This window comes from Aythya ferina (genome assembly GCF_964211825.1).
Source record: "Aythya ferina genome assembly, chromosome: 1".
Classification (NCBI taxonomy): domain Eukaryota; kingdom Metazoa; phylum Chordata; class Aves; order Anseriformes; family Anatidae; genus Aythya; species Aythya ferina.
Genome location: NC_140296.1, coordinates 148,349,686 through 148,373,510, shown reverse-complemented (window position 1 = coordinate 148,373,510; position 23,825 = coordinate 148,349,686). Strand labels below are relative to the sequence as shown.

Sequence of the window (23,825 nt, the reverse complement as noted above, 5' to 3'; positions counted from 1 at the left end):
TTGCTATTCTCTTTAGTCTTATGAAACAAATTATGTAGCAGACAATGTACAGTATAGAGGTCCTCAGTGGATTGCAATATACCAAGTAAGCATGTTTTTCTTTTTGTTTAATTTATAGTCCCTGGAAAAAGACATTTAAAAACCTATTGTCTGGGTTTACAAAGCTCATGGGGATAGTTAGTTCTTAGCTGACTGTACTGCTGGCTAAAATGTTAGACATACTTTACCACTAGAGGTCTTTTCATTTACGGATGTACTGAGGCCTCAAGGGTTCTTTGTCAGTGGACATATGTTTTAATCACAGAGAATTGCAAAATGCAGTTGTTGTCTTCAAATTGACAACTGCAGACCAGGTACATGGATATTAATCTAGAATTTGCTGTATAAGCATAAGAGGCAAGAATTTCTCAAAGAGAAACTGAATTTCCATCTTTGTTGATTTGCTCTTTTCCTTTATTTAGCTTGAGTAATTTCTTAAAACTGAATTCCTTGCCAAACCCTGTAAATAATAGATTTAAATAGATTTTAGTCACAATGATAAAAATGAAGGGAAGAAAGAAAGAAAGAAGTGAAAGGGAAGAAAGAGAGGGAAGGAAGGAAGGAAGGAAGGAAGGAAGGAAGGAAGGAAGGAAGGAAGGAAGGAAGGAAGGAAGGAAGAGAGAGAAAGAGAGAGAAAGAGAGAAAGAAAAAGAAAGAAAGAAAGAAAGAAAGAAAGAAAGAAAGAAAGAAAGAAAGAAAGAAAGAAAGAAAGAAAGAAAGAAAGAAAGAAAGAAAGGAAGAAAGAAAGAAAGGAAGAAAGAAAGAAAAAGAAAATGATTGAGCTGACTGAATCAAGTTATTTCATTTTTCTTGGCTTTTGGTGAAATATTCTTTCCTTTTTTCCATATTTTGGAGTTTTATCCAATGTGTATCGTCTCTAAATGGAAACATTTAATGCTGAAAATGTCAAAACAAAACATTTAATCTTTTCAGAATTTTACTGTCTGAAACCAAATTCTACCAGAATTTAAAAATAGATCTAGTAAGTCAGCAACTGCTTTGTGTGTGTGTGTGTGTGCATGTGTGAATTTACTGTTCATTCATTTCTCATATAATAGAACAACCAAACATCCAACTGGGTTTTATTCAAACGTGTCCAGGAAATAATGGGTGTGGCAGTGAAATCTCTAGTTACTAAAGAAATCAGAAATCCCAGGGAAAAGAAAAAAAAAGAGAGAGAGAGAGAGAAAAGACAGTTTGACAGTTCTGTAAATGAAAATGTCACCCTTTACTGTAGCTGAGTGAAAAATGCAATTAAAAAAAAACAAAACAAGTATTTCCCACAGATGCCCTGTAAAAACACAAAACACAGGAACAATCATGTTATGTCAGTCCAATTTTCCATCTTGTGTAAAGCTATATAATATTAAACACTGTCTGTATCTGTTCCATCAACCATCACCCTATTTTTGCTGCATATCATTAGTTACTGAGTTACCTCATTTCCTGTTTCCCATTAGTTTTTGAGCTTGCAGATCTTAGACCCTATGCAGTTGTATACAATATTTATTTCCCCTTTGGAGCATACTCTCTCTTCATATAGTGGCTCAATGAAGCCTTTTTCAATAGAAAATACTTGCCTACTGCACAGGCATAATCTTTAAACACTAGCTACCTCAATCAGCTCAATAATTAGATTTCATCCAAAAGCTAAAAAGTAAATTCCCTTTGCAAGGCTTCTAACTGCCAGATTACAGCTTCCTTCCTCTCAATTTTCAATGCCAAGACAGTTCAAGAAAATGTTTTAATAATACTCTTCTAAGAAGATGTAAGTTTGCTCAAATGCTTAAATAGCAGCTATCCATAGACAAAGATCCAAGCTGGCCATTTCCAGGAATATCTTTGGAAGCTGTATCTAAGGACATTGTTTTAGAGCAGATACACACAGGCAGCCTCTACAACTGTCATTGGTGATTCAGTTAAAATAATGCAACTTAATATGAATGCTGCTGAGATCTTTGCATTTTCTTTCTAACATAAAAACTTTCCATTTGTGTTTTGAATAGGTAAGCCTACAGGGTATGGATCCAGCAGTAGACGCTTACACCACAAGGGAATAGTGGATGAATGCTGCTTCCAGAGTTGTGACCTGAGGAGGCTGGAGATGTACTGTGCTCCAATAAAGCCACCTAAGTCTGCACGCTCTGTACGTGCTCAGCGCCACACTGATATGCCAAAAGCACAGAAGGTAGGCCAGGCCAAAAAATAAAATGCTCTATCTATTTTAGGGAAGGAAAATTGTGTCAAGGCTGATAATGTAGCAAACAACTGATGTGTTCTACCTGCTAGGGACAATAACAATTAGTGTATTTTTGGAAAAAAATACATGGTAGGAAATAAGGAGGAGATGAAGTGTTCTATCTCACCTCTTAGAATAAAAAAGTGGATTTGCTAAGCTAGTAATTATGAGAGCTTATCCTGTTTCTGGGTATTAACTGACAACTACTCCCATAATCCAATCATAAATAGCACCTAAAAATTCCTTCAAAAAGAAATCAAACTGAGTGTCAAAAAGAAATCAAACCGAGTGTTTATATACTCATCTATCCACAAACTACTCACTCATCCTTCTTTCTAAGGAAGAGGTAGAATGAGTGGTCATAAGTGCTTCTGTTATTCATTTCATTGTGTAAATGAACAATCTTATTTTTTTTCTTTCATCATAATTTTGAGTTTTTATTTTTTTATGTACCTGAACTAAATGAATTACATTCATTACATTCTTAATTTTAACTATTTAATGATAAAAATGTATGTTCTCCAAGCACTTCAAATATTCATTGGTACAATTTGTATAGTTCTGGAGTTCAGTGTATCCAGATATTTCACCTTGCTGTATTAGATACTGTACATATATGTAGTTAAATCTCATTTATCTTCAACAGAACCTGTAGTTTAGGTAACAGATCTTAGAATAGGCTACCATTAAGCTCTCTCCCAACTGTCTCTTCCATTTGAGTTCTGAGTATCTGTTTTACATATTATCTGTCATCTTCTGCCTCCAGTGACATATTTTATTTTTGTTCACAGTTGTAATAGTTCCAGCATCCATTTCTTTTATATAAACTAATCTATAAAAGGGAATCCATTTCACCTCTTCCTCAAGAGTGTTAAACCTTTTAAAGGAATTTCTATATGCTTCTTCTTGGGAAGTATCGCCTCAGACATGAGTATCTCAAAAGACTCGCATGACAACAAGTGAAGTCTACATCAGGTAGAGCTCAAAAATGGACAAGAAAACCCTGTGGTTTATTCCTATCTGGGCACACAGATATCTAAGTCTTGTGGAAAAAGAAAGACGAAAAGAAAGATGAAAACAAGCTTGGCCAGTAATCTCCATGTTTCCTCCCATACTTGTTACTTTGGTGATTGGTAAAAAATTCTGTAACGCCAAGTGAAAGGAGAGGAGATACCTGTTAGCCCTCTGATAGATACCACTAACATAACACTTTCCATGGAGGGCTAAGAATTATGCCATTCTTTAGACAGATGTCTTTTTCTTTTTTGGTAAAAGGACAGACAGGGAAATATTTTCCTTATGAACTAGAAAGGTCAGAAGAAAGGCCTTGCATATTTGAGCAGCAGCAGAGAAGGGGGTGTTCAAAAGGGAACTGTATGTGGGAAAAAATAAGAGTGAGTATGTAGTAATTGAGACAACTTAGATGCAGAAAAAAAGCATCCAGGAAATGAAAAGGAGAGAAGACAAGAGGTGAAAGGGACACTAAAAAGCAATGTAGAGCAGAGGAAAATAAAAGAAAATTAATTAGATTAAAGGCTCAAAAAGTGAGAAATGTTGAAGGACTGAATAAACCATGTTGCATCACACATAAAACACAGAATTTTGAGGTAAGGGGAGAGAAAACAAAACTAGACAAAAATTCACATTAAAGAAAACTATTGAAGAATAGTTTTCAGGAAAACTATTTTTTTCCTAAAACAGGAAAAGGAGAGAGGTGAACAGAAGCAGAAAAATTATAAGTGCTTCTTGAAGGGAAATTGGCAATAAAATAATAGAAATCTGATGGGAAAAAAAAATCCTTAAGCTCTGTTCATGGGTAAAATTAGATTGAGGAAATAAAAAATACAGAAGCAGTAGGAGGAAGTATAATTCAGATTTATGGTAAATAAGGAATATATAGTTAAATGAAACAATGCATTAAGAAAAAACTATGTGAAAAGGCTCTAATACATATTCTCAAATAATTGTTTTTTCTTTCATTTTTCTTTTTGCCGTGTACAGGCCTCCATTAAAGAAAGACAATGCCATGATTTTTTTTGGATAGGTTCCCCCAGTATTATATTATTTACATATATAAATATATATATATACACACAATATAATATATAATATATATTATATTATATTATATATATTATATTGTATATATTATATATAAATATATAAAAGTATATATTTTTATATATATTATATTTAGCTGATTCATAACATTGATATTTACTGATTTTAACAACAACAACAAAATACCAAAGACAAATTATTTTTCCAAGCTGAACAATTTTTTTTCTGCTTTAGAATATTTTCTCTGTGAATATTATCTTATACATAAGGCATAAATCTTATAATATATATAGAGAATTATATATGTAAGATAATATATGTATATGTGGTCTCTGCATTTTCTTATTTCAGTATAGCATTTAAGGCAGGATTAACTGAACCACATAATATGTTCTGTCACACAGAACATCTCAGATTTTGTACACGATCAGGTTTTCTTGCCTTTCATGCTTCCAATGTAGTTTTTATTTGGCATCTGCTCATAATCCATTTTAATAGAAAAATCATGGATTTTGGCTTTGGTTTAAGTGTTTTTATAGACGGCCTAGCTTCTTAAGTCCTTGAACAGATCATTCCTCCTATGTATAATTTGGTAGAACCTCAGTAAACTTATTTCAGTAGAGGAGGGTTGTTCTTCTGTTTATAAGTCATATTGATGCTGATCTTTAGTCATTTCATTACGAACAAATGTACTACACCACACACACAAATCTCAGTGATGAGGGGTAGGCACTGAATGATTATTGTGGCCTGGGAATCCCCAAATGCCTATTTGCTGATGTAAGGCCAGCATCAAAAAACAGATTTAATCCAATTACAGAGACTGTGTGTGTAGAGTTTTGTTTGTTTGTAGCTAACAAACAAAATATTTCTTTCTCTACAGGGTTGTTATCTCTCCTGTTCTAAGACCTTTATTCACAAATAAATATATAGGTATATTGAAAACTAAAAACCAAATAATTAATATACATATTGCACAAAACATGCTTCACTTATTCACCAAAAATAAAAATAAAGTATTTAGAAGCACTTTGTTATTGCCACAGCTGCTGTAAACAATAGAGCACATATCCAACCTTAACTCTATCCTAATTTAGATAGCCAGCTTCCACCATCTCTGTAATTGCTCTTTCACAGTCAGCCTACACCAAAATTACCTTAAACTGGGGCAGCCAATGAATGCACCAGACATGCATAATTGCTTGCACAGAGAAATGAAGTATGCTTCAGAGCACAATGCTATAGCTACAGGCTAACCACTCCAAAGTCTCTAGTGAACAGATGGGATAACTCAGATTATCTTTCCAGCTGGATTTCAGCACTATGGGCCTTAAGGAAGTTGTGAACTACAGAAATATGTAGTTTTTGTTAGTGCCCAGCAGTCAAACATCCTTCTCAGACGTCTATCTAAAGGATACCAAACTCTCACTAGAGCATGTGTGCCCTACTTCAAAAGAAGTATCTCCACTACTCCCAGAAATATTTTATGCTCTTTGAGTCGTAGCCTACAGGGGTCACCAAACCTGCCTGGGTCAGCAGCTGTGTGTAATGAAAAAAAAAATATTGCAATTTGAAATGCATTTTGAGCCTTCAAATTAACAACTGATACAAGCTGGGGAACATGATAGTCCATAGTGAAGTAGCAGCTCTGCTTTTAAATGCTCTGAAGCTGAAACAGAAGAGATGTTATTTTCTAATTTTTGGTGGCAACTGGACAATGGTTGGTCAATAAGAAAATGTAAAAATAGTTTTTTTTTCAGTAGCCATCATATGTAGATGTAACAATCATATCTGCAACAGCAATTATGCAAAACCAACACAGCTGGCTAAGACTTAGTAAGCTGTTTATATCTGTTGGTTCTCTTCTGAATGTGAGCTGCAATGGTAAAACAGAATAGGCTCTATCCCTATAATCTCCATTCAACATACTCTGTGTTCTAGAATATGTTGCCCTGATCATTGAGAGTCCTCAGTACAACAGCAGCTGTCCAGAAATACAGAAATGGCATAAAATATGTAAGAACTAGAAGTAATGAAATTGGTTTCTCCAATAAGTTTTTAAAGAAAAGTTAAGTGATTTAACTTGATTTTCACTTTAGTGTTCAGAGTGAAAAAAATAATAAATTAAAAATGTTCAGGTCAACTGTTCTGGACTGTTTAGGGAAGGGAAATAGAATTATCTTACATTCCACTGCAATGCTAAGGCCAAGGCCATAAAGACTTTTCTTTTCTTTTGTTTATTTAATTTGATTTATATACTTTATATTACTAATATTCATGATTTTTTCTATGTCTCATTATTACATTGAATTAAAAAAAAAAATGTTTTGAAAAGCAAAAGTCAGATTTTTCACAATGGAACTGCTAGAATTGATTTTTTTTTTTTCCAAAGGAAAACATTTTAATCTCAAAATAAAGCTTTTTGGTTTACTAAAGCTCTATTTTTATTTTATTTTTTTGTTTAATTGACCTTCATTAAACTATTTTCAGCCTCCACAATACCTTGAATTTCAGAGAATTTAATATCACTTTAAAATCCCTTTTGCTTCTAACCAAAGCTACTGAAATTCAGTAGTTCACCTTTTTTAAGGTGAACTACTTAGTGTAGTGAATTAAGGTGAATTAATTATTAATGATAAGGTGAACTTATCATTAATTATGATAGTATTCAAAAACAAGATCCCAGTAAACCAAACAGTTAAAATTCCATAGAAATAATATTTATGAAAATATTTGCATATTTAAACAAATAGCAAAATTTAGCAGGATCAGAATCCAGCAAGTAATTCCTTATTCTTTTAAAGAATAAGGGAAATGTGAACATTTGATTGAATAATCCAAACAATTTCCAGGATGTCTTTTCCAGTCATTAAATGATTACTCATGAATTCAGTTTATCCAAAGCTTGCTTTGTTCATTTGCTCATTACTTGAATTCTCTTTTAAAAGCTTTGTTAGAATTGTTAGTGTTAAAAATAAGATACTTAGATACATACTAACTATTCATCTCACCAGAATGGTTAAAAATAGGAAATCAACTGCATATTACAAATCCATTATAAAAATCTACCTCTGTTGCAGTTAGTTATATATGCAGTTAGTTATATATATAAACAAACATTCATAAAGAGGACACACGTTAATCATATGTCAGCACATTTCTAAAACTAAGAGAGATGTTCCTGAACTTTTAACAAAGAGAATAGGTGTAAAACCAAAGCACATTATAGATCAAGATTTTTTCTTCCTCCTAAAACTATGAGAGCAATTGCTGACCTTGTTTTCAGATTAGAATCTCATTTAATGAGCAAATACTGATGTATTTGTATCAGCTAGTGAGGCAGGAGTAAGGAAGAGGGAGAAACTTTCAGGTTTTGAACTGGAAGGCAGAGTAATGGTTTAATCTATTTTTACACTAAGTTTATGTCTTGTATTTTAAGCTGTGTGAAAGAGGAACAAGAAGGAGAATTAATATTTTATCTTCAATGTACATGGTTTCATCTAGCTTTTCTTTCTTTCATTATTCTATTTTCTGAGAAATGCTAAAAAAATATATATTTTTTTGAGTCTATTTATCCTTAAGTGAAATGAGTTTTAACAGCAGTTTGGAAAACTGGTGAACAGAACTTTGAAAAACAACTGTTCTCTGTTCAAGAAAAGGAAATCAAGCTATTTCCACAATAATTGTGTGTATAAAGGAAGACTGTGAATTGGAATTAAGCAGTGTCATCAAACCAGTGGCAAAAAGTTCTTACCAATAAGACTACAAGATACTTTGAGAATTAACACATGAAGTCAATACTGCAAAGGCTGGTTAAATCCAGTAAATAAAGAAGAAGGAAAGAAAAACAAAACAAAACAAAACAAAACAAAGTAATTTCAGGTAATTTCATGCCATTACCTTGCACCCTAAGCAAAAAGACCAAAGAGGCATACCTCATGATATAATTTTGGTCTTCCTCAAATTTTTATTCCTTATCCTTCTTTAAGCCTTATTTGTGGAAAATACACATAAATGTATTATCAACGAAGTACCAACAGGAACTGGATTCTCTCAAAAGATCAGATACTAGCTAAAATCCTTTCAGATTTTATCTAATCATCAAATTTAAATAAATAGTAAGCAGAACTGAGAGAGAGGGGCAAATATGTTAATATTTTTACTTTATGAAAATGTCATTAAGAAAATAGAAAGCATATTGCATTATTTCACATTATTCTTTCTAAGATTGCCAGTATCTTCTGTAATTGGCTCTCTATCAACTCACAGGTACATTTACAGACCAAAATATGCACAATGGCAAATCCTAATTTGTTGTACATCCATGCTACTGTACATCAAAGACAGTGAGGGAAGCTTTAGGTATAGCAGATAGAAGTTGGCTTCTTCACTTCAGTAATTTCAAAAAAAAAAAATTGAAAGCAGAATTTGGCCTTTTTCACTTCAGAAAATTATTTCCACACATTGCTTACTTTAGTCTTATTATTTTGTTATTGACCACACTGCCCACAAAACTAAAAAGCTTTCAGATCGACCTTTGCTCACTGCTAAGATATCATATCTTAAATAAAACTACAAACATTATACCTCACATCTATTATCAATAAAGCAAGAGATTGGCTTTTAATGCCAATATGAGGTTTGAAAGTCCGTTCTAATAGTATAGGATTGATACTGTATGCTTCCCAGTAACCTTCATCTTAGTTAAATGACCTTCATTGTCAGTGGGGCAGTCGTTATCCTAATGTTAATGCTGCACTGTCTCCAAAAATCCATGTTTAAGGTGGTAGGCTTAAAGTCTGTTCACAAACACTTATGCAAAGTTGACGTTTTGCAACTGACATCTTAACATGCTTACTGTCTTTGTCCAGATCTAAATATCAGACCAGAGGACATGATCATTAATTTATTTTTAATTACTTTTTCAAAGACTAGAGAAATAAGGCACAATTTTCTATAGCAGAGTAAATGCAAATTTAAAATCCTGATTCAGGCATTCACACTTGTTTTCAATAGTCTCAACATTGTGTACTTTGAAAAAATATGTTAGATGTGTCAAAGGACTTTCCTGCATGCATGTTAATGCTACCACCAACAGTGCCACTTCTATGTATTTATGGATCAAAACATTGATTCCAGGAGATTAACTACTCTAAAAGCAAACTACAATCTCCCCTCTATTTCAAAGCTACCCTGTGTGTTATGACAGCTCTTTTGCCACCTACATGCCACAGCTGAAACCCTGCTGCGTCATGGTATTTGCGTTATTTCAATGGTTAAGCCATTTTGAAGTCAGAAAACATTATCAGAGAGAATTTATCGCTTAGATGCAAAATAGCTGTTGTTTTATAATAAGGTTCTCAATTTCCTTCTTATAGATCATGAGTGTGCAGCCTTTAAGAATATATCACTTTTTTTCAAATAGCATGTAGTTTATAATTCTTTTCCTGTATCCTGGTGAGCTTTCCTCAAAAGGGAGAACCTAGGGCCAGCAGTGATAAGGCTATTTTGCTTTGTCACTATGAGGAAAGAACAAGGCAGATGAGTCAAGGAATTACCATCTTCTTAGTGCATTGTTATGAGATAAACACTTAGAATCATAGAATCATCTAGTTTGGAAAAGACCACCCAGATCAACAAGTTGAACCATCAGTCTGACCTACGGAGTCCCATCACTAAACTATGTCCCTTGGTACCACATCCATACCTCTCTTATATACCTCGAGGGACAGGGACTCCACTACCTTCCTTGTCATCCCTTTCCAGTGCTTGATCACCCTCTCCATAAAGAAGTTCTTTCTAATATCCATTCTAAACCTCCCCTTGCACAATTTGAGGCCATTTCCTCACGTCCTCTCACTTGTCACCTGAGAAAATAGACAGACACCTCCTTGCTGCAGCCTCTTTTCGGGTAGTTGTAGAGAATGATGGCCTCTCCCATCATCCTTTGCTTCTCTAAGCAGCCCCAGCTCCCTCAGCCACCCCTCACAACTCCTGTTTTCTAGTCCCTTCACCAGCTTTGTTGCTCTTCTCTGCATATGCTTGAGCAAGCCAGTATCCTTCTTGTGGTGAGGGGCCCAAAACTGAAGACATTATCTGAAATGCAGTCTCACCGGTGGCAAGTTCAGGGGGACAAACACCTCCCTAGTCTTGCTGTCCATGCTACTGCTGTTGCAGGCCAGGACACCACTGGCCTTCCTGGCCACCTCAGCACACTGCTGCCTCATGCTCAGATGGCCATCGACCAGCACCCCCAAGTCCTTTTCTGCTGAGCAGCTTTCCAGTCACTCACGCAGTACTCAGCACTTACTCTAGTTTAATGTCATGCCAATAGACTTGACCAATTTATCCAGCCTATCCAGATCCCTCTGCAGAGACTTCCTACCCTCAAACAGATCAACATTTCTACCCACCTTGGTGTTGTCGGCAAACTTACCGAGGTTGCACTTGATCCTGTCACGTAGATCATTGAAAAAAATGTTAAACAAACCATTGTAGCATAAGGCAGGATCCTTAGCAGTGTAAGACTCATTGGAAGTGCTGCAATGATGCTTTAAGTGAAAATCAGTGAAAATTGAAGGGTTCATCCAGAATGAGTGCTTCAAGGTGAAAACTAAGGTACAAATTAGGGAAAACTAAAGACAGAAGGGTAGTTTTAGAAAAACTGGAAGAGAAACAAGTGACCAAACAACAATGTGTGTGTATGTGTGTTTGTATGTGGGAGGGGGGAGGAAGGGGGATAATAATGATAATTTTTGGATAAGCAGAGTTCTGTTGAAGTTTTTGTTTCTATATTCAACCCATCCTAAGAAAATTATTCCATAATGCTAGAAGTAAAATTTGATGAAGACAAGCCCAAGCCCATATCCTATTGAACTGATCACAGAAACAGTGACTAGATGATTCATCTCTTTCTCATTTAGTGTTGGATTTTGGGATAAGAACATCTACAATAACAGATTTCCAACAAAGAAATTTCTTCGTTATGAATACTTTATTATTAACAGATTTGGCTTGTCAGTGATGATAATTTTTAGTTTGGCTCAATGTTATTACTTGTTGGTGGTATGATTAATATAGTGCTTGTTGGTTTTGTTGGTTTAGTTTGGTTTGGCTTTATATTCTAAAAATAGTAATTTAACTCATACCCATTAGAACACTATTTAAAGCCAGTGACAATCAAGAAGCTGTATGCGAGCTTACGTTTTGTGATCCTTTGTCAGTTTATGATTTATTTTAAGTTTAATAGACACCACAAGCCAATGGAAAACTTGTATATAGAATATTGTATATAGGAAATCATTAAAAAACAACAAAAACAAGCTACCGTAATGCACTAAATCAGCTCCCATTTTCCTTCTGTCTATTGGAAAAGCAGATAATATTTCCAACACTTTTAAAAGTTTAGAGGAGATTACATTTCTTTTTCTACAGCTAAAATAGAAGACAATACAGTGGTAGAGCAACACAAACAAGCCTTTCTCAGGGAGATTTTTTATGTATGTCTTTTTTTTTTTTTTTTAAGGACAACAGACTTTTAATAATTTCTGTTAACCAAAAATTTTACTTCTGATGAGGACTATAAATATGGAGAGTCACTTGCTAATTCTGCCTCTAGTCTGGTACAGAATGGGAAAAGATTTGAGTCCAGCTAGTATTTACCAGCATGGTTGTCGTGGTTTAACCCGGCCGGCAGCTAAATACCACGCAGCCGTTCGCTCACCCTCCCCCCTCCCCCTCTGGGACGGGGGAGAGAAATGGAAAGTGAAGCCCGTGAGTTGAGATAAAGACAGTTTAATAAGACAGGAAAATAATAATAACAAAATAATAATAACAATAATAATAATAATGATACAATGGTGATAATAGGAAAGTAATAATAATATGTACAAACAAGTGATGCACAATGCAATTGCTCACCACCCGCTGACCGATGCCCAGCCTAACCCTGAGCAGTCCGGCCCCCTCCCCCCGGCCAGCCACCCCTATATATTGTTTAGCATGACGTCAGATGGTATGGAATACCCCTTTGGCTAGTTTGGGTCACCTGTCCTGGGTCTGTCCCCTCACAGCTCTTACTGCACCCCCAGCCTGCCTTTTGGCAGGACAGAGCGAAAGGCTGAGATGTCCTTGGCTTGGTATAAGCACTGCTCTGCAACAATTAAAACATCGGGGTGTTATCAGCACTCTTCTCATCCTAAGCCAAAACACAGCATTCCACCAGCTACTAGGAAGAAAATTAATTCTGTTCTAACTGAAACCAGGACAATGGTAAATGAGAAAATCAAACCAAAAGATGTATATCGCAATGTTCAGTGCTTCTGGAACCTGGCCTGTGTATGGAAAGAGTGAAATGAGGGCATTGTTCATTCCAAAGCCCTCTTGATTTGCCTGACACATCTCTCTGGTTATGAAAATACAACTGATTTGGCTGCAGATCCTGCAGTGAACCCACACTTTTTACCCCACTAAAGGCCTTATCCAACAGAAACCTTACACATCTAATATGCAGCTTATGCAACATGTAGGTAACAGTCCCACTCAGCAATTTTGAAAACCTCTACTCACTAGGTACCAAAGCCCAGGAGGATCCATAAATCCTGTAGTTGCAAATTTAAACTTCCCTGGCCCCTATGCATCCTCCTTTTTCAAATATCGTTGTTCTAAAAGAAAGAAAATTTTTGGTACCTACTGCATATCTAAGCCCATCCATATTCCAGTATGAAGAGATTTCCTCTTCCATAATGCTCCAAAGTAACAGTTTTGGTATGGTAAGGTTTCTCTGTATACCCTTACTATGCAAAATATAGTTAATGTTGTAACTACTCAAATCAACAATGACAGCAATCAAGATGTTTATGCCTAGAAGAATGGGGAAATGATAGTACAGAAATTTTGTATCGTCAAGTTCTCTGAACTGGCAGAAGGGCTCTAATAACTCCAGCATTGCATTCAAGATAACCAGGATAACTGTTTTCTCACTAATCTATGTTGTGTGGTCATTCAGAATACAGAATATTTAAACCCATCTGGAATAATTTTTTTTTTCTTTTCTTTTACATCTTCAGGAAGTGCATTTGAAGAATACAAGTAGAGGGAACACAGGAAACAGAAACTACAGAATGTAAGAACATGCCATCCACAAGAATGAAGAATGAATGTGCCATCTGCAGGATACTTTGCTGTAAATAAATTATTTGTTAAACATCAGAAGACTTAAAAAAAAAAAAAAAAAAAAAAAACAACTATGGTTTAAAAAGCTTGATGCATTCTCAACCAATGGGCATTCTCCCAGTGAACAATGCAACTAAACATTCCAATATTAAGTCTTTTAGAGAACAGAACATTTTAACCAGCCCAGAGCTAACATATTCTGTGGTTGATATATTACTGTTTGTTAACCTGTTTTAAATGTCCTGCACAAAATCTCTTAAAGTCCTGTGCCCCTCAAAAGCCTACAAATTTATGGGCCTTTGATGGATCCAATTGCACTAAATTAACCTATGAACACTGGCTGCTGGAGTCATTCATCAGCCTTGTCTAAGTGGTGTTTTTTTTTATTTGCACTTCTATACAAGCAACAGGCTGTTTGTTTTACAGTGTCTGATAACATTGTTTGTCTACCCCTTCATATTTGCACAGTTTGACATTCCCAGTAACAGCAGCAGTAAGGTAACATATACTGTTTTAAACATCCATTAATTCCATCTGTGGCATTTTGACAGAATATGGGTTATAGATACATTTGTTTTAATACAGTTTTATTTTTCTTTCTCTTGCAAAGATGCAGTTAATTGCAATTTGTGAGACAAAAGATTTTAAAAGCAGTTAAAGCATACATAGGCTCTCAAACCATTAATGATTCTTCCAGGTAATTATTTGCAACAGTATAGGTAACTTCTTTTTTCCTCCATATAATGCAGTATGTAAAATTTAGCATATCAATAATACACATATATCAAACAGTATGTAAAAATCTCTGTTTTATAGTACAACGGTGCTATTTTATAGTTTGTTATATGAAAGGGTCTGGCCAAAACGGTAATAGGTAAAAGCAAATATGGAAATATGAAGCCAAAGAATAAAAAACAAAATAGTTTTAAGAATATTCATTTAAATGAACTAAAATGGCTTTAGATTCCAATATGAAAATAACTTTCCCGTCTTAAAAAAAAAAAAAAAAAAAAAAAAAAAAAAAAAAAAAGATATTTTGCTTTTTTCCTTTTAGATGTTTAAATAATAGTGTTTTCTCTTACAGTTATATGAACAGAATATGAACAGAATTATAGATGACTAGGGTCAGAGAAGATGATAAAACAGTCCTCAAATGACTTCAAAGTGTAGTGTGCCAGGGCCTAAATCTTTCTCAAATACCATCATTCTCTTCAAAAGTAACAGAAGGTTAATCATGTTCTTTACCATTTCAGTTCTTCCCAAAATCTGATGTGACTGAATTGACTGTTAATTAGGCCACTGCATCTCTCTGTAAATCAGAAAAAGCTAATCTAATCACAAAATTACAGTGTTGAAAGTCTTCAAGAAGACATGAACCATAACGTCCTTCAGACTGCTACTTAAGCTAGCATTTCATGCATTCTTACAGGAGACACATACATATTTCCAGATAATCTCTGTCATAAAACCTTGGCATGTAATGTACTGTTTCTAACTTGAATAGTACTATTTCCTATGCCCCACTTTTGTAAATCAATTCAGTGCTAGATTAGCCATGCAAAAAAGGTGGATAGATAGCCAACAGTGTTCCAGGGTGAACAACAAAAATCTGTATGTGAGAAAGGAAGAGGAAGCAGGGAAGAATGCATGGCTCCATCCTGTGCATGGCTCCACATGACTTCTTCCATCTCACCACCCTGCACGCAAGCAAGCTCAGACAAGGGAAGAAGAATCCCTTGGTCAGCTCTAAAGAAGGCATAGAGAATAATGTATAAAGGAAGCAATTAGGGAGATGTTAGATCAGATCTGTAAAGGCAATATTTCTCTTCAAAGGCTCAAACTTGCCTAACCTTCTACTACATGCAAGGGAGTAGACAACCGAATTGATTAAAATACAAATGAGAAGAATTTCTGTAGGTTGTATGTTTTACAGCTCTTTAATAGTTTCTTGTGAAACATATAGGAAATTTAGGTCTTAAAAGTCTAACAAATTATTTGCTTGTTCCCATTTTATTCCCTTAGGAAATCTGGGTTTCATATTTTTTCCAAGAAAAGTGCAATGTATTCCTGTGTAATTCTTTAAGCCCTCTACTTTCTGTGAAATGCATGTTTATATGCACAATAGGCTGCTATCACATTGTAAAAGCAGAACAGTAAATGAATAAAAAGAATCTGCCACAGCTGTCACTGACTGAGATAGGTATGTTGAAAAAAGGAAGAAGGTACAGAGAAGTAGGTGGGAAAGGTAACCTAAATTATTTACTACCAATTCAATACAAGGAGGTAACAATTCTGATACCTATCACAGCTCTTAACAGACTTTTTTTTTTTTGGTGGGAGGGATGGAGAGGGAAGTGGTTTTAATTTCAATAGCTGTTAAGAATTCTTAAACGCATTCTAAGAATAAGACATTATTTTGAAGTCACAAACATAATACATACTTCCATTTTGTGTACCTTGACTCCTTCTGTCCCTACCTGTTCTGAAGTTCTATGAGGAGGAGGGAGGAAAGCCATGAGCACAAAAAGCAATTTTCAGATCTCTGTGGTGGAAAATTTCTTCATAGGTAACTTTTTGCTTATGCAATGTTAAGAAGATTTTCTGAATAGCTATAGCTATTTGCCATTTAATTCCTGTAAATTAATCCAAATTTTGTTCTCATCCTGAGATTCATGCAATCACATTCATGACATCATGTATCTCCATTGAGAATGTCTTTCATAGCAATACCTGACATCAGAATTTGACAACCATCTAAACAAATTACAATTATTGAAGGAAACAACAACAAATAATGAATAGCTTCAAACGAAACTTCAAAACCAACACTTGGCATTGCTAGAAGATAAAAAATAAAAAGTCACAAAATGGAGACTAAATCTACCACTGTAGAAGTGAGAATGCATAGATGGAAAATGCATACTTGCATGAGAATTCTCCAGTCATATGGCAGTGAGCACATGATATACCAATCAGTGTGAAAGAAAAGGGCTGCATGAGCTTAATAAGCTCAATAAATCCGCTACTTAAAGAAGTTGAAACATGAGCCAAAACATCTCCCTCCCAAATGTACAAGTAGTCTGACTTGAAAAACTTCTTAATTAGAGAAATTGATGGGTTCAGCTGGATTTTCAAAAGCACTCCAGTTATTTAGGAACAGGGCTCCCACTGGATACAATTTATTCTCATAAATCACTTAAGTGATAAAGAAAATCCCACTGGCCATCCTTCCATGTCATGTAAAACACATGACAGAAGTCACAGATTTTTGCATTCTAGAATTGACATAAAACTCCAATTATTACACAGAATGTTGCTAAAGTGCAGAAGTTTTTTTTTTTTTTAAAAAAAAAGTGAATTAAACTTCATTATTTTCAGTTAGATCAAAATGGACTTCACATCTAAACCCACTGAAGTTAATATATCTTTTTCATCAAGATAGCAAAATATGAGCCTTGTCTCCATAGTAACCATAATTAATCATTAAGTGTTTCAATGGCAAGTGAATAAATTCTATATTCTCCTGTAAATGTACACGTACACGTGTGTGAAAGACCTGTATGAGTCTTATTTGTACCATTTAATGAAAGAAAAGAAAATCGAATAATGGGATACTGCTTTTGGTCCCTGTACATACAGTAAAGTAGCTATATTTTTTCTGAGACAGATTACATTCCCAATACCTTTTCTAAGATAAACAAGTAAATTAGTGGTAAGCTTTCTTTACAGAAGTAAATTCCATTAATAAGTAGTTTCCAGTTGCGCCATAAACTGCTTTTTGAGTTAGCATCAAGGATGTTGATTAAGGAAGACTTTAGGCCAAGCAAGCACCGTGTCTTCTCGGCTCTGTTTTAACAAGCAAGTGCATGATAAGACAAGTTCAGAAAAGCGTATGCATATTTGCTTTACCTTTTACTGATTTGGCCAAAAATGCCAAAGTGGTGCTATTGTTTTGTTTAAGAAAGTACTTGACTAAAATATAAAAGAAAGCATAAATATTTTTTTAATGTATGAAAATTACAATTATATAGATATGGTTATTAAAATAGAAATACAACTAGCCATAACTTTTCAACTTTTTATCACTTGAAAATGGCAAAGAAATCTCAAAGTAATGGAAATGGGGCAGGAATAAAAGTCAAAATGCCACAAAAATTCATAGACTTGAAATGCAGTTCTGAATCTTTACTCCAAGTCTGAAATACAGATGAAGAAAAGCATTTAAAGTCAGGGAACAATGGATATGAATGAAAGCCTGTTCAGATTACTGGATATCCTGTATTGTACCAAAGATTTTTAAGCCACACTCTAGACTGAAATCAGTTTTGAGTTTGGCTTAAAGTCAGTGGCATGATACAGTCAAGATTTTCATTGAGCACAAGTTTTTCTTTATACTTGATTACCTTCTCATTTATCGCATGCCCCCAAAAGTAAATATTCTTTAAAAAAAAAATAGGACAAAGAAATGCATTTGATGTTGACAAGGAATGAAGAACAAAATGTTCCTAACGTGAAACTGATGTTATTTTTAATTCTCACCAGTTTCAAATTGTGAGAAAAAGTTGAAATATATGGCTAACAGTCTGTGAATTTTATTTTTTTTTAAGTTTATGTGGTCACTATGAACATCTTAATGTGCAAAATTACACATTTCATTGTTTTGTTTTGTTTTGTTTTAAATGATAGTAAGTTAAGCCCAAATAGAGATTCTTGGAACCTATAGGCTAGATAGAATACTGATGTTCTGATGAAGGTATAATCAATATATTTAAAATGTTTTATTTTTAGTCTGAAAAGGAATAGTAATAATTTATTTGGGGACTCAACCTATACTGGTCCCTCTTTTAAGGATACTGTTCAGTAAAAACAAGCCTTCCAAATGCCAAACTTCTATACAAAACCAACATTAATTCCTCCCTCCCCCAGCAAATCTTGTTAAAACACTATTGCAAAATAAGTTTTATAGTTTGTCTGTTTGTTTAGGGGGGGTGTTTTGCTTTGCTTCACTTTGTTTTGATTTTGGGGGGCAGGGGTAAGGAGGAGGAGATGAGGCCTTCAAGTGATTAAGATTTTTCCACTTGGATACAATCCACAAAAAATAAAGAATTTGCCTTCATGAGATTACTAATTATCCAATTCATGTGTGGAAGTAGCATTACAAAAAGTAACTGGATTAAGATTCAGTTTTAAAAGAGGAAAAATGTCATTAACACAAAGGTTTTACTCATTCTAAACTTACACTATACATTTCGCTTGTCACGGCATTGTAATATTCTACTGGACTTAAACTGTCCAAACGCACAGTATCTGATATATAAATGTTTTGTGGGTTTTTTTTTTTTTTGTTTGTTTTGTTTTTTTTTTTTTTTTTTTTTTTTTTTTTTACATGAAGGGTGTTATAAGAATATCTGAAACTTGATTACATATAGTACAGTAAAGAGATACCAGTCTAGCAGAGACCAAAACAAGAAGGACCTCTCTGATGCATATATTACATTAGGAAATCTTACATTAGTTGCATAAAATGTGTGTGTATGTGTGTATATATATATATGTATATTTATATATATGTATATATATATAAATTGTTATAATGTATGTGCATGTGTGTGTGCATGTCTATTATGCTTTTCCTCTTTTTCCTCTCATGCAGAAGTTGAATTTATTGTTTTTTACACATTACTTATGGATTATATTCAATAATCCAATTGGAATCTAATTTTAGAAGAGAAGAACATTGCGTAATATGGGTGTCACAAGTTAGATCCTATATTTGTTTTTCACACCTGATTTTAAGACACTTCTCTGCTGTCATAATGCAAATCTATTAATCTGTTTGAGTATGGATGTAAAATACAAACTCTGAGTACTTTATTTTGAAAATATAGACTTAGGAATTTTATTTCATTCTTCTCAAGATGACTTCTGTTAAGTGAGATTATTGAAGTATAAGCATCCCTTCAAAGTAAGAATAATGGGTAATACAAACAGAGAAGAATGAAGATTTCTGACATTTAATAACATGACTTCAATTATTTAGTTGTCAGTTAGATACTCTTTGTAAGTAGAACATGTCTCCCTGTATTACCCTTAAATATTTGAGAAGTGGAAAAGACTTAGTACTGTAAATTCCTGTATTCAAATTTTTGTAACTATTTTGATATCTCTTCAATAACTTTTTATTTTGCCACCTTGGCTCACAATAGTCATAAAATCATGAACATACTTCTGCTGCTAAACATTCTTTCCCACAAACAAATATTATATACACCCATTTACAATATTTACATTCACACTTGATAGATGTTCTTAAGAAACAGCATAAATATGGTTGGTTGATATTTTATTTTAGTTTTTCACCTTTTAAAGGTATGAACCATTTTTTTAATTAAATCAAAGACATTCTACCTTACTGTATTTTACATTCGTTACTACCATCTCATTGCTTGAGAAGCAACAACAAAATACCTGATGAACAAAAACAACTGCCTTCTATCTTGGTAAATAGGATCATGCTTCATGTACTCTGGTGTTAAAGAAAGGTTTAACCAGATAACTATAATTACAATTGATTTCATGAAATTTGTGTTTTGTAGTGAAATATGTAACTTTGTACATTTTAAAATCAAATGAATGTTCCATTTTTCCTGGTTTATTGTCATTAACCAATTTTGTGGTATGAAAAAGTCCACTTCAGTAATGATCAAAGGCAAAGAATCCAAGACCAGTAGACTAAAGTGCTATCAATGTAAGGCACAATGGCCTTATTTCATGCACAGGATGAATTCCACTTTTTTTTTGTTTTCCTTTTTTATTATTATTTTTTTTTAATTTTAGATTAGAATTTCAAATCAACTTGAAATAAATACTATATAAGAAATATAATACTCTTCACTATTTCCACTTAGAGACAAGTTTGAATATAATAAAGCACATGCAAGCTACACTGCATGATACAGTAGATAAAACTTACCTTTTGATTCATAAACATTTCTACAGAATTAGTTTGAATGAATTCTATAGAAATCCAGTGCAAGATGAAAAAAATATATATTGTTAAAGTTGTATAATCATAATAGTTGCCTGATTAAATTGTCTCACCAAACAAGTCATAAAGTGCTCCACTGAAAGCATACTGATACTTCATAATATTCTGAACGACTTTATCTGTAGTCTGATATTTCATGTTGCTTTTATCAGAATGTGATTGTGCCATTTTAGTTTCTTAATGCTTGGAATCTTTGGGTTGAATATTAAACATGTTTATCAATCCTCAGGATTTTAGGAAACAATTAAACTAGAAGAAGCAGCACCACCTGCTGCTGATAATCATATCATACATGGGCTTTTTCTCCTACCAAATTATTTGCATAAGACATGCAAAAGTGCTAAATGAACAGACCAATAGCACTTATTTTTCTGGACGTAACCCTTCCAAATAGAAATATTAACTATCCCCACTTTCTTCACTGTTGGGCTTCAGCTGGTATCCTGACTAAAACTGGGGTTTCCATGATGCAAGCATGAATGTGGATACATGAATTTCTGATTTCACTACTGAATTATGCTACTATTAACATTTCAAGTCATTATCACCAAACAGTGACAAGTGTTAAGTGTTCATTAACTAAAACCAATTTAAACTCTCTATTAAAGTTCTAACTGGATTTATTCTTTCTTTTTTATTTTCTTGTGCTTACTCATACTACAATGTCACTACTTGATGACAAATAATATTTCATACTGTGTATGTAACATCATTGTGTTGCAGAATCCCCCAAATACCTCAACAATGTCTTTGTTGCGCTATTCTCCCCATTTAGCACTTAAAAGCTTTTCTAGTAATGACCAATAAATCAAAAAAACAGAGCTCCTAATATGTACAAATATAAAAAAAATCAAGAATTTTTGCTAGTTTGCAGTTCATGTAATGCCATCTTGATGACTCTCTTCCCCTCTCTCTACAAGCTGTCTACAACACTAAACTCTGCTCCATAAATAATAGTGTATTCATGCTTTTAAAGGCTTTTATATGCTTTTATGGTAGGTAAAGGTTGGAAGAGGTAGTTGACTGATTTTCACTTTTATCTACTTTGATTTCAGTAAAGGGCTTTGTCACTCTGTATACATAAAGGCTAATGCACCCTTTGGTTTGTAGAATGTACTGAAATGTTTGAAGCCCTCTTGGTATCAGGTCCAAAATGTGAAGCATTACTGTTAAGAGGGTATCTTTCTAATGTATTTGTATGTATAGCTTACACCTCTGTGAGGTCTAATAAAGGATTATGGTTAATAAAAAATGTCTTGAAAATTCCTCCACCACATAGATTTTGCAGTAATTTAGTTTTCTTTTTTCTTTTCTGACATCTCTGACATTTCAATTCTCAAAATACACCAAAACCAGGACACACCTAACAGAATGAGCAGGCTTCACTACCAAGATAGAACTGACATAGAAAGTTAAATGGTGGCTCAAGAGCCTTGAAAAAATAAAGTGTCACCAGAAGGAATTATGGAATCTATAGGCAAAACGAAAGGTCATGAATGAACAGGAACAAACTGGTATCTGAACACTGGTACATAGCCACTTACTCAAAAGCTCCTTGATATATGAGAACTAGGTAACATATACTGAATCTTTCAAAGATTTCCAAGGGGGTACTAAAGTATGCCTTATAACTCTGTCAGTTCAGTTGTTCTCAAGAATGTAATCTGGAGGTATGTGAATAAATATTATATGGCATCTTGCAGAAAAATGAAGATGATTGTTGTGAAGTTATGCCTCAAATCTGCTGGGAGTTCTGTAGAAGAAAGAACAAGCATGCAGAGTGATCTTGGGTTTAAAAAATACTTGTAAATGAGGTCCTGCCTCAAAAGATTTTATAAACACTAAGCTGTCATGGAATGAGAGGGATATTCATATAAGTTCATATATGCACACTACTAACTTAAAAAGAGAGGGATAGGGGGAGAGACAGAGAGAGAAAGAAAGTAGGAAAACTGGCCAGTCAGTGGTGGAGGGGGACCGTATGTGTAATCCTGCTGCTATCTGTTTCCAGGGCCCATGCTATTCAAATTTGCCTAGACAGAAAAGGGGTAAACTGTAAGAACACTAAGTTTATGGCAATATTAAAGCAATCATGTTGCCTTGATAAATGCTACCTGTTCCCAGTCATCTTCATATCCTTCATGTGCTTGAAAACAGCTTCCAAGATTTTTTCTGTAACTTTCCCTGGGACTGACGCCAACCTGAGCTCCCCAGGTCTTGGTTGTCTCAGATGGGTGCAATATTTGCATTTTTCTTTTTTCAGTCATCAAATGTCTCCCACAAGTGCCATGACCTTTCTAATATGATGGAGAGCAACCTCACAACAATACTACATAACTCCCTTGTATGTATCCCATCTGCCACAAGTGCTTGGGTATCTCCATTTGGCTTAAGTACTCCATAATTCTGTCTTCCTTCTTTTGTTGTGGGCAATGTTTCACCCACAGATATTCTGCTAGTAGACTCATGGTTCTGGGAGGCTTGTGGACAGCCTAACCACTACAAATGCAAATAAGACACACACACACACAAAAAAAAGCCTCTGGCTCAGGAAGTCCCTGAATTATAAAAAAATCAAGGGTAGGAAAGTTTCACTACATATTGCCTTCTTCTAGTGTTTTTCCCTGGACATTCAGTTTGGTTACAGTGTGAAACAGTTTCCAGGACTGCTTTCCCTATCTTATCTTCACTCTGATTTCCCATATTCTTATATTGTTACCCTACTGACACAGTAGCTGTCCTATTATCTAAGTACACATTCTGTAAGTCCACAACCCCTAAAGTAATACCTTTCACACAAAATTCTCTATTTTATATTCAAATATTCACAGCCAATAATTTTTAAACCCACATTGTCTTTCATAGTACTTGAGAAACGTATGGAGATTTCAGTTAAAAAATATTCACCCAACAATAATAAACGTATTTTAATTCTTGCTGTCTGATAACGAGATACAGAGGCCACAGCAACTTGTAGATTTGGCAACATGGCTAAGAAACAATTTAAAAATCCATCTGTATATAAACTTAATCACAAATTAAAAAATTTTTAAATGTATGTATTGCATACATTACCACAAGTTTCCAATCCTGCATGAACAGCATGTACTTGTTAATAAATATGACTGTATGGCAATGTTAACATAACCAAAATAAAAACACTCCACAGGGATTAAGAAAATGTTGAAGCAATGACTAATAGCTCACACAAATCAAAGCCTTAGTGGCCAGCTCTTTTCTTCAATCGTACATTTCCTCAGATGC

General features: G+C 34.2%; 1 protein-coding gene across 1 annotated transcript in view; it reads left to right on the top strand.

The window, feature by feature from the left end:
- IGF1 (insulin like growth factor 1) overlaps nt 1-21,813 on the top strand; it is a 60,439-nt gene extending 38,626 nt beyond the window's left edge. The window contains exons 3-4 of the mRNA XM_084531305.1: nt 2,046-2,227; nt 13,408-21,813. Of these exons, the coding sequence (XP_084387431.1) occupies nt 2,046-2,227; nt 13,408-13,467 (242 nt within the window). The 3' untranslated portion in view covers nt 13,468-21,813. The remainder of the gene's footprint in view (nt 1-2,045; nt 2,228-13,407) is intronic.
- Nucleotides 21,814-23,825: the final 2,012 nt, after the last annotated feature.